This window comes from Phycodurus eques, chromosome 3 (genome assembly GCF_024500275.1).
Source record: "Phycodurus eques isolate BA_2022a chromosome 3, UOR_Pequ_1.1, whole genome shotgun sequence".
NCBI classification, from domain to species: Eukaryota; Metazoa; Chordata; class Actinopteri; order Syngnathiformes; family Syngnathidae; genus Phycodurus; species Phycodurus eques.
In genome coordinates this window covers 12,822,858-12,835,441 of record NC_084527.1, presented here as the reverse complement: position 1 = coordinate 12,835,441, position 12,584 = coordinate 12,822,858, and the positions used below count along the sequence as shown (strand labels likewise).

Here is a 12,584-nt window from a genome sequence, read left to right as displayed (position 1 = left end):
TTCACTGCGACAAATAAAATAGCAGGAAACCTCGTAAATATTTTTAGCATTCTCCCCAGAGTAAACCAACTTGCTGAAAGGTAACTCTGTTGTCATTTCCTATTGAAAAAGTTGCACTTCTAATAAAGCAAGGAGCAAATAGTCACAAGGCTTTTTCTTCTATTAGCAGAAAGCGGCGATTCTCTGCAGGAGAATTATTCATCTTCCTGCAAGGATGCTGTTGACAGCGGTGTCTCTTCTCGCTCTCTCCGACTTCCATTAGGCCCTGCAATTGCAATCCGATGTATTCAAAGGCTCGGCCGCCTTTAAAAGCCTCGGAAGGCGGTAGTGAGAGCGAAAGGCAAAGAAAGAAAACATTTATTGTTTATGAATGTGGTGTCACACAGGTCCTTTCGGGGGAGAGAAAAGGAGGACCGGTCTTGATTTGAGGTCTGCAATGATCCACCCCTCTCTCACTCTCCTCCCGACAGGCAGCTGCACTTTGGATTTGTTCCCCTCGAGAACACTCAGCACATTCATTTCAAAGCGGTACATTTGCCATTGCAAAAGACAGTCTAACATTCCACATGACAACTATTCTCAGTGCAAAAGATACCATATAATCTAAAATAATCATTAAAAAAAAAACTGTACCCTTGAGAAATCATAAAATGTCCCTTCACTGAATTGCAGTGGTTTTCAAAGTGTGAGGTGCAGCAGCAGCAGGAGAAAAGTAAGACTTTTTTGCTTTTTGTTGTTATTATGAGAGGAGAAAGCGTGGAAAGAACAGAAAACCTCAGAAAATAGGGTCCAGAAAAACTATTTTCAGTGTTCGAACCAGTGCTTGTTCAAAAACTCTCAGACTTGAAAGTTCTTAATCATACTAAACTTAGTTTTCAAACTGTTGTTGAAAAGAGATTTATTACAAGGATTATTGAATTCTTGTGATTTCAGACGCATTGTGATATGTTAAAAAAATTCACTTGAAATGTCTTCATCTCTTTTCACTTAGTTTTTGAATTGTCTTTTGGTTTCACTAGATGAGAATATTCAGAATATTTCACTGTGATATGTTGAAATATATTCTAAGTTGAAATTTCTTAATTTCTTTCCAATTAGTTTTTAAACTGTCATTTAAAATCTAATTTAATAGATACATTTAAATGTCACTGTGACATGTTGAAAAATATTCTCCCTTGAAATTTCTTAGTCTTTCAAATGAGTTTTTGAACTGTCCTTAAAATTAGATTTGATAGATGAATGAATTCAGACACATGCTGTTATGTAAAAAAATGCTCTTGACTTGAAATGTCTGAATTTCTTTCCAATTGGTTATATGCTATGGTAATATGTAGATTAATTACTTATGTGTCACTGCGATATGTTGAAAAAATACTCTACCTTGAAATTTTTGCACTGCTGGTAAAATAAGATGTGCTAGTTAGATTAATAAATTCCTTTGGTGTTAGACCCCAGTGTGATATGCTAAAAAAAAAATTCTCTGTCTTGTCTCTCTGTATTACAGTAATTTCTTTGCGATACCTTTTTAAGCGGTTTCAAGTGGATAAATAATAGGATTAAATAGATAGATTCATAAATTCTGTCAGACGCAGAGAGTAATATCTTGCCTTGATATTTCTTAAAGGCTTGTAGTATGTGTCTCCCTTATGGGGATATTTTGAAGTTTGTCTTGAAAACCCTTCAAGTGAAATGTAACCAGCCCGTTTCAATAAATAACCAACAGAAGCAGTTGTACAGTCAACGTCAGATAGCAGCCTTGACTTTGAATGCATATTCACAAACAAAAGCGCGTGTACTCGTACAGCACACACTCATATTTCATTCGAATGACTTATATTATACATACAGCAGTAATACTTGCACTTGTCTCCATGGTAACTTACAAAAGTGTGAAAGACGACAGTGTGAAGCCCCCGCAAAGCGATCGCTCAAGAGCGGTGAGCGAAAACCACCCCCGAGCATCTTCGATCAGAGTCAAAATCGATAGGAGTCATTCTGCCATGCCACATCCATCCATCCATTTTCTATAGCACTTGTCCTCATTAGGGTCACGGGTAAAGTGGAGTTTGGGGCAAGAGGTGGGATACACCCTGGACTGGTCGACAGCCAATCGAGGGGACAGAATCAAAACGATAACAGAACAATCTGAAGTTTGACGACCTCGTTGGAAAGTGCGTCTAACGTATGAATTTCCCTTTTGACCTCAGCTGCCGAAGTCAGTCATCAATTAGGGTTCTTGCTTTGAGCCAGGACAATAATATTTGAAATTGAAATATTAGTTGTTCATGTTCACCGATGCTGCTCGGTGCGCGGTGGGCCTAAGTTGTGACCTGTCGAGATCTGAAAAACAACTTGCACTGATTTGATGTTTGACCTCAAATGTATTCTATTAAAATCAATGGCTTTAACATGGCACGATTGACCTACAAGTTGAAACATTAGCTGAACTCTGTCGAAAGCTGAAACAGAACTCTAATCCAACGTCTGACATCGACTTCCACTGTTACTTTTGTTTAGCTATGTTACAAGTACTGAAATTGTCTGGCAACCAGTCTAGGGTGTACCCCGCTTCTGAGATAGGCTCCAGTTCACCCACGAACCTAGTAAGGACGAGCGCTAGGAAAATAGTTGAATGGATGTTAAAAGCAATGAAGTTCTTTCTTTGACTGGGGAAAATAATCCAACTGTCATAAAACTATTACTGTTGTGAAAGGGCTGTTGTTGTGCCCATTGCTCTCTCATCCCTCCCCCCGTCGCTCAACCTCTCTAGTCTGTTTTCTCTTTCTATCTGTCCCTCTACGCTGTCTCTCCATCTCAACCCAACCGGCCGAGGGAGACGGTCGTCTCACAAAACCTGGGTTCTGTTTAGAGGGTGTTTTTCCTTGTTGCTGTCACCAAGTGCTTGCTAATGTAGGGTTCAGTTGGTTGTCTTATATATAGATACATGAGGTGTGTGGTTCTTGATCTGGCCTTGAGATAACTTCTGATGTGAATTGGCGCTATATCAATAAAATTGACTTGGTTGGTTGGTTGGCTGTCTGGATTAGCCATACATACAATAATCCTGAAGAGTTTAAACAAGATTGGTTGGTGAGGAGAATTCCGATGAGAAATTCTACTGAGCAAATCGTGAGGCGTTGCATCGCTTCACGGGGGACAACAATTGGAACTACGACAAGTTGATCAAATCAAATAACGGGTCATTATCTGCATAAAAGTATTTACAGCTGTTCTTCAAGTTCTGTGGCTTATTTCCCGTGTGAACGTCCCAAGTCAAAGAAGGCAATGAAGTGTCACTAAGGTAGAATAGGAGGAGGGTGAAAGTGTAGGAGTTTATCAGCTGGTGCAGATGCTGTTTATGGAGATGATGGCTGGGTCGACCAGGCCTAGTTCTTCATGCTCGTTGACGCACAGCTGATACCCGCAGCCTCGCCTACGTTTCAGCGGCGTCACCTTGGCGTCGGGTTTGGCGCGGGGTGGCAAGAGGAAACCCACGCTGCTGGCGATCAGCATGTGCCAGATACTGTGGATGTAGAAGTAATTCTCCTCCGTCTCCACAAAGGCGTAAAGGGCCACGGCGGATGTGGCGATGGCCGTGCCCGGGAAGAGGAAGAAAACCCAGCGCTTCCAGGTGGGCGGGTAACATCGCCGCCGGCGGATGGTGCGCACCGTCTGATGGGCCCAGAAAGAAAGATATACTGTATGTAAAATATTTGACGGGGAGGCCTTAACTTGTACAAATGCATTTTGTCTGTTTATTATGTACCGTATGTACCGAGGGTTGAACGACTTCCGATATTTTGTGGTTGACGTTAAGGTGATAATCGAGTTGACATCGACTAATCAATGACATCATTTATATATTTTCAGTTGTCTACTCACTTCCCACGTAACTGTTTGCCTTCAGCCTACAAATACAAGTACATGCTCCTCGTCTTAGATTTACAGTATGCTCCCCGCCGTGTCTGGATGCAGTCACCCCACTCCCCGACTCACTTATCCAATCGCGTTCAGACACTCGTTCATCCAATTACATTCAGACACTTGCACATCCAATCACATTCAGACACCTTCACTACCTCACAGACAGTCGATAATTGTTTACTTTGAACTCGAATTCTCTTAACACAACTGCAGGGTTGCTACTTGCTACACTACTACTGTGGACCCCCCACCATTCATGGGGATAGGGACCGAACACGACCAAAAAAAGAAAATCTGCAAATAATTGATGCGCTTTTATAATTGCCATGAAAAAAAAGTCTACAAAAAAACAACAACAAATAAGCAGAAGATCTGGTGGGGAAAAAAATACAAATAGGTGGGGGTTTTGCCAAGTAACGGGTTATTGGTTCCAGAAAAATACACTAACAGGTAACTTTGCGAATGTCGAACCGCGAATATGTGGGGGTCCACGGTATAATTTTAGAAAAATGTTTTTAAAAAATCAAAGAGGGGACTGCAATAATGTATTGTAGCAAACTCCACCCTCTACCCTCCAAACTCTACCCTCCATTTTACATGGATTCTTCGTAGAGTTCTATAAATTCCAACTGTCTTTGAGGCAGTGAAGGTGTCTGAGTCTGACTTGTGACTGGATGAGTGAATCTGGAGGTGGGGTGACTGGAAGGAGGAAGAGGAGCGTGCCGGTGTGCGTGTGTCTGCAGGAGCCAAACAATAGTTGGATTTTTTTTTACTTAATTACGGTTGACATTCCACCATTCATTTTTACAATAAAAAGGTTGTTGAGCGACCACCGCTTGTCCTCATTTCCTCATCTAAGCAGATGCTAAAATATAATCTCCGATAGATTTTTCTCTGTATCAGGAGGACGTTCCCTGACAGACGTTCAGGAGGGCGCTCCCTGACAGCTGACTTGAGGATTTAGGCATTAAAGAACGAAAGAACATTATGTGGAAATACTGAAGTAACATCTCAAGACATCTGGCAGGAAGTTAAAGCTTGGGCGAAAAAGGTCTAAATGTGTCCAAATGGACAGTGACCTGAAGCATGCTGTCAAAGTGGTTACAAAGTGACTTACGGATACAAAGTAATCTTTTTTTTTGGGGGGGGGGGGGGGGGGGGGCGACAAACTTGGTTCAGTTACACCAGTTCTGTCAGAGGGAAGAGGCCAAAAGTCCTGCTTCCTATTCTGGAAGAATCTCCAAAACGTTTGAACCAAGTCATACAGTTTAAAAGCAATAGTACCAAATATTAATGAAATGTACTCTATATGTAAATGTTTTACTTTGAATAAAGTAATGAAAAATTATCTAAAAAAAACGTCCTTCTCTCATTATTTTAGCATTCAGCAAAAATAAATCATTTCGGTTATCCTAATCGAAACAGAAAAATTTAGTCTGATTTCATGTCAGACAGAGAGAAAATGTATAACGTATGTGTTATATAATGTATGTAAACTTCGGGTTTCAACTGTACATGTACACTATATATGTTGGTGTGTATGTAAGGGAATATATACTGTATGTGTGCTGGGTTGAAAACGAAATCAAAAAGAAGTACAAGTGCATGTAAGTACAGACGCACAACTGACTTCTTAAAACGAGTTTAAATCTTAAATATGGATTTAGTGTTTCTGGGTAACAGCTTTCATCGCAATTAGCATTTATAATTTTCACAACTCCGGGACTATTTTCTTTTGGAATTGATTTGATGTTCTTGGTCGGTGAATGTAATGATCATATTTCACGTTTATTCGAGGTGGCAATCTCGCAAGCCCAGAACGTGACGGTTGTGACAATCAACTGATCGATGTTTTCATGGCAACACTGCGCCTCGGCTGCCATTAAACATAATTAATGTTGTTATTTGCGCCTCGTTGTTCCCCTGTGTTGCGTCGTAACTGGATGTCGTTTTAAGTTTAATATGGGATATTCTCATCCACACATAAGTGGCCCAGAAAGGCTGTAAATGCTGACCAGATAGATTTTTCATGTCTCTCTCATCTACACATAACTGTTTTTCCCTTTTATTCCCACTTCATAAACGCTGATTGCTTGCATTATATGTCTCCCAAGGTTATAGATTGTGAAGACAGATATAGAGCACCCATGAGTGACCAGAATAATTACATGGATTCCAGGTGGAAAACGGCTGTGATTAAATTACCATGCCGAATACATGTGAGGTTAAAGAAATAATTTAAGTGAAGCCAAGTGAAAAGAACACTGCTGTGTTTTACTGTCTGTTTGGACTGGGAAGGCCTTTTTTATGCATAAGTCAGGAAGCTCATTTAGTTTGGGGAATTAGAGAGTCTGGCAGTGACAGATTTAGACCTCGATGCACACGACACTTCCTGCAAAGCCGGCGCCATTCGGTGCCCTCCACTTGACTGATCTAATGCGCTTCTTTCTGCGAACGTACACAATGGGCGCATCTGCGGAGTTTAAATGAAGACGCCCTCGATGGAAATGCTCCAAATAGAGAGGTGCGACATGTATAGAGGAGGGACTCCGAGCAGACGTAATCAAAGTACTTTTACACGGCGACGTTATTGTTCAATTGCAGCTATCATGACCTGTCGGCATGTGCTTTATTGCCGTGCCGACATCCTAGACTATCTGTCACTGCTTTAATCAGCGCGGACAAGATGCACGCGTTCTTTTCTGTTGTGCAGATCTCATCATTGTATATCACACAACATTTGCATACGCATGTTGGATGACAAACCAAGAAGTAATTGGATTAAAAAGCAGTTGAATAGTTGTCGCTCACGATGGCCGTAATAATCAAATCTTGGTCGAACCCCCAAAGGTCTTTCATTTCACATACAGAAACTGGAGAAACTGGTGTCAAACTCAAAGCCCGGGGGCCAAATTCAGCCCGCTGCGTCACTTTATGTGGCCCACGAAAGCAAATAAAGTGTCCAGTTAAATGGGTTTGGGCTTTTCATTTTGGCCAAATTCTATACCGAAATTGCTATTTTTCTCCACTTGTAACAGATATTACAAGCGTTTCTCCACCAAATCCCTACCCAATATAAATTGAAGAACAGTTTACGAAATATTAACTCCTTCACTACTGTGTATGTTTATCTTCATTATCTGGAATCCAACTATTTACTGCTACCCACGTATATATTCGTCAAGTACATTTTTCAATAGGTAGGCGTGGAAGAGGATTGTTTGTGAAATTCAGGTTTTGTAAACCACTGTAATGACTAACCGATCCCTGTAGATGGCAGCATTGCATTTTAGATGGCGGCATTACACTTGAGATTTGAGATGAGCACAGTTTTTGAGTAGACAATAAAAATTAGGTGGCGAATCTCGGCTTGCAATCAACTTTTCCCCCCACACTCTGATCTCTGCGCATTCATCATTCCTTTAAAAACAATCATTAAGAAATAAGAATGAATCATTAATTTTCCCATTGGTACCAGCTAATGATTTTGAAACGTAAAGAAGAGTGAACATTTGAATTGTTGTAGGACTGAAGGGGTGTCGTTAAGGGGGGGAAAAAAGACTCCTGTCTGTGATAAATTAAATAATCTTCTATTTCTGGTACGGAAAAAAAATGAAGGCACTCGATTTAAACATCCATGATGTCTATAGGGTCCCTCGGCCTACAAAACTCCCACATGCATCAATACATTGTTTTCTCAGCTGAAGCGACACACTGTGTTCTTTCCAACTCCTATCAGAGGTGTGCTGTCTTTTTCTTAGAACCTGGCTTGAAAGACTTATTTTTTATGTTCTCAGTTCAGAGAGCACACAAGGTCTGTGAGAAGAGTCAGTTTAAGTACAAGATGACTTGTAATGGAACTGCAAGCCATGACTAATACCCACGCAGGCTGCAGAACATTTAAAAGCACCTCAGTGATAATGTGAAATAGCTTCATTGGTCAGAAAGGCATGCTTCTTAGCTATGCACATGTGAGCCTAAGTGACGGATTACACCGACAAGCAGGAGGAACGGGAGAGCTGGTGCACTCAAACATGCCCTGACCGCATTAGCTTCAACCAAAATATCCCAATGTTGCATTGGTGTAGTCTAACAAGGGTTGCGAAGTAATCGGAATTTTCAAAGGTGGAAACATTCCGTTAAAAAAAATATGGGAATTAACAGAAATGTGTAGGAATAAACATGAAATTTACAAAATTGAAGGTTGGCTCTTAATGTAGAACTTAAATATACAGGGTGTCCATACACATAGGGGGAAAAAATAAATAAATAAAATAGTGAAAACCATTTTATTTTTATTTGTATTGTTTTATAACAGTAAACATGCCCTGCATGACTACCATATTTTTATCCTCCACTAATGGAGAGATTAATCAGGAAAATGTAAATGATTGGAATAATGTTCATCCTCACTGGATGAGTCAGATGAAGAAAAAAAGTTGCCAGAAAATTGACGCTGTGCCAGGATAAAGGGGGACAAAATTATTGGACTTTTTTTGTTCTTGATGGAAATCTTAATGCTGAAAAGTATTTTAACATATTGCAAGAATAGATTTTTCCATCCCTGCTGAATGAGGATGGTAACTTCCCAATTTACTTTCTGCAAGATGAAGCTGCTTCTCATTTTGGTATTCATGGGGATCATTGGTTAGGTTGGATTGGTCGGCGTGGTCGGGTGCAGTGGCGTCCCAGGTCACCCCACTTTATTGTCATGGGGGGATTTGGGGTCGTTTGAAGGCCATGGTGTATCACAAAAATTAACAAAACGTAAATCATCTCAAGGAACCCTGAACTGGTTGCCAGCCAATCGCAGGGCACATCCAAACAAACAACCATTCGCACTCACATTCAGAACTACGGGCAATTTAGATTTGTCAATTAACCTACCATGGATGTTTTTGGGATGTGGGAGGAAACCGGAGTGCCCGGAGAAAACCCACGCAAGCACGGGGAGAACATGCAAACTCCACACAGGCGGGGCCGAGGATTGAACCCCGGTCCTCAGAACTGTGAGGCAGATGCTCTAACCAGTCGTCCACCGTGCCCCGTATTACATCATAAAGACGGTTTTCATTAACAAAAAAAAGGGTCATGAAAATCGCCTCAAACATACAACAACAAAAAAACATTGAACTTGACTAGGGCATGGGGTACATATCAAATCCCAGCAAAGACAATGCGTAGTTTGAAAAAAATTACACTGGAGAGTAAATATTTGACTTACCCATGCCACTGCCATGATGCCCAGAGCAAACAAGCTGGGTCCCAGCAGGTTCCACAGACCGTGACGGTCCAGCTGCAAAGCCATGGACAGGGACATGGCCCCCAGCAAATACAACACCTAGAGGGGGAGGGGGGGGGAATAAGAACAACCACATGCATCAATGTCGGGTTGCGCTAAACGCTGCAACCGCAGAGAATCGAAGGGTTTTCCTTTTTCACATTAAAATAGGGCACACTAAAGAGACAATAATAGTAAAAAAAAAATAAGAGGTAGAAAATATCTTGCCTGCAGCCATTTGGTACCACACTAAAAAAGGTCCACTGGCTTCAACTGATTGGTTAGAAAGCATATATTGTGAGGTCATTTGTCTTTTGTTTTGTTTGTGTGATCAGACAGGAACATCAGTTGGAGTGCATTTTTCCATTTAATGCAAATGTTGGCATCCCGGTTGAAAATCTGTGTTATGGGCAGAGTCAAAGTCAATTTTCTTGTCATTATTCAACCTACAAATACACAACCAATGAAATGCATTTACCAGATGTATCTAATCAGGTGCGAACAGAGTAATATTTACAGGTCCAATTTAGGGAGCATATTAGGTGACTGGAAGGCTTGATGACACCAACATACGCATAGCTGTGACTCAAATACTGCATCCCTCAACTTAAAACACTCATCTCAAATCATCTTTCCCCACTGAAATGAGAATGTAAAGAACCAAAGTTTGGGCATTGTGCTGGTCCTTCTGGTGTATGCACCTTGGCCACCAAGGTGCAGTATAATACATACAGAGACTAAACGACACATATGTAGATGTGATGATGAAACAGAGTTCTGCCAAGCAACAAGTGACTGTGTGTGTTCCATCCAACCATCCATCCATCCATTTTCTTTACCACTTATCCTCATTAGGGTCGCGGGCTGCTGGAGCCTATCCCAGCTATCTTCGGGCGGAAGGCGGGGTACACCCTGAACCGGTCGCCAGCCAATCGCAGGACACACAGAAACAAACAACCATTCACGCTCACATTCACACTTACGGGCAATTTAGAGTCTTCAATCAACCGACCACGCATGTTTTTGGGATGTGGGAGGAAGCCAGAGTACCCACGCAAGCACAGAGAAAACAGGCAAACTTCAGACGGGAGGGCCTGAGCCGAGTTTCGAACGCAAAACCACAGAACGGTAAGGCAGACATGCTAGCCACGAGTAAATCTGTTGATACCAGTTATACTTAGACATATAGTTTATATAATGATTTACTTTTTACTTTCACTATTTACTTTTTGTCAATATCGTACAAGTACATTGTTTGGATATGACTCAAATGTGAGATTTTGTCTGGAAATCATGCTTTGTGGTGAAATAATCTTATTAGTCATTCTTTACAGAGTAGTTATTCAATTATGAAATTAACGTACATTTAAACGTCTTTCATCATCTTTAAATTGTTCATTACAGCCAGCTCTCCCTGCCCTTTTCTGGTGATTAGATAAATTCTGCCTAGCAACAAGAGACCACTCGTGATGTGACCAGTAGAAAAAAAAGAAACACTGCACAGTTAATATCTATATAGTTTGCAACTCTAACAAATACATGAAGTGATCCTTCTCTCTGGCAAGAGGCCCGTCACAACAATGAAAACAAAGCACAGGAAGGAGGACGTGAGGCAAAGTCTATAAATAACCAGCTTAAGTTTTCTTTTTTGTCCAGCTCACAATTTGACACAAAGCCACAAGCATGTAACGAAAAGATAAAGTGAGAGTGGGAGGGAGGAATCAATAAGATATGCCACACACGCCTGGTGTCTACGCTGTGTCTGCTCGGGGAACGTGAGGAGACATTTTACGGGTTTTTTTCAAGCAGAGAAGGGATGACCCGCCCGCAGGAGAACAGGACTAATTGGAATAGATGAGGGAGGAGGGGAGCGGCGTCGTGCGGCAGCAGTCATCAGTCATGGCGCACCGCTGGGTCACACATTAGCAACAGCCCAACACGCACGTAACCCGTGTACTGTATGCACGCACGGACGCGTGACCGCTCGCTGGGAGGCCGGGCGCCTTAGTGAATCGTCATATGTCATCGTGATGGACGAGCGACGTGAGGATTCAAGTGGGAGGATTATTTTTATCTGTCATTTACACTCTCGCCATCACATGTGAGGCATAAAACACGTACGCATGATTACCATGTTTTTTGATGAATCTGTGTTGAATGTCAATTCAATTACATTAGCACTCAGTAAAGTGCACACATCAGCCAAGATTTAACTATGAACAATCGTATATATATAAAAAAAAAAAAAAAAAATGGAATGTCACGTTGTGTTTGATTCATCACATTTGGCGAACAGTTTCTGTAATCAGCAAGGTACGCATTAAGACCAAGGCAGTTGATGTTAAGGAATGGGCTCAATTGTACACAAAAACGACCAGATGTCTGTCCGGCTAACTCCTGGTTAGGCGTGGGCCAGTTACCGGTTTCCAGGTATATTTTCAAAAGCCACGGTTTCAAACAGCTAAAACTTTCCATCAGCGGTATTAGCTGTTTTTGTTGTTGTTGTTTTTTAGTCGTCAGTGCAGGAAAAGTGACACGACCCCCTCCCCATCACGCTGTTGCCGTTTTGTTGTTCTACGTTTTGATTTTATTTCTTCTGTGTTGTTGTTTTAAAATAAAATAGTTTGCATTCAATAGAAAGAAGTTATTTATGTTATTTACTCAAACATTTCAAAATAATAAATTTTACAGCTGTTATTGCAATACTGTGATAGCGTGAAACCGCAATCATTTTGGCCACGGTTATAATACCGTCAGAATCTGATAAGTGCCCATGCCTACTTCTGGTGGAACATTCAATTCATTCATCCATTCATTTTCTGCAGGCCTTGACCTCATTAGGTTCGCGGATGAGCTGGAGCACATTGCTGGAGCACAGCTATCTATTAAGGATGTGCTTTTTTTTTTTTTTTTTTTTTTTTTGTAGTACATCCCAGTGGTCTTTTTATATGGAAAAATTATGGGGCACCAACCACCTGGGTAGCTTCCATACCAGGAAAAATACAGTACTTTCTCTTACTGTCACACAAAGTCCTATTCCACTTCCCACCACTATGTACTAAACCTCCAAGACAATAAATTGTCAATGTGATTCATTAGAAGACCACAACTGAAATAGAATTTTAACTTTAGAGTAAGGAAGTGCATTCCCAAAAAAAACCAGCAAGCATTTTTGCAGTTTTTTAAATAAGATAGCACGCTATAATATTGTACTTCATAAAAATATACAGTAATGACATAATTAAATAGAATGTAAAGAATTAAACAGTTTGTCACATTTTTTTTTTGGTTCAATTCAATGGACATTGTGCTGCTCCTTCTGGTGTTTGTGCCTTGGCCACCTGAGGGCAGTAAAGTACAGAATAATACAGAGACACAC

The 12,584-nt window shown here is 41.0% G+C and overlaps 1 protein-coding gene across 1 annotated transcript in view; it reads right to left on the bottom strand.

The window, feature by feature from the left end:
- Positions 1-378: 378 nt before the first annotated feature.
- Positions 379-12,584, bottom strand: part of tmem8b (transmembrane protein 8B) — a 54,864-nt gene continuing 42,658 nt past the window's right edge. Inside the window, exons 12-13 of the mRNA XM_061673452.1 lie at positions 9,149-9,265; positions 379-3,672 (exon numbers count right to left, since the gene is read on the bottom strand). Of these exons, the coding sequence (XP_061529436.1) occupies positions 3,337-3,672; positions 9,149-9,265 (453 nt within the window). The 3' untranslated portion in view covers positions 379-3,336. The remainder of the gene's footprint in view (positions 3,673-9,148; positions 9,266-12,584) is intronic.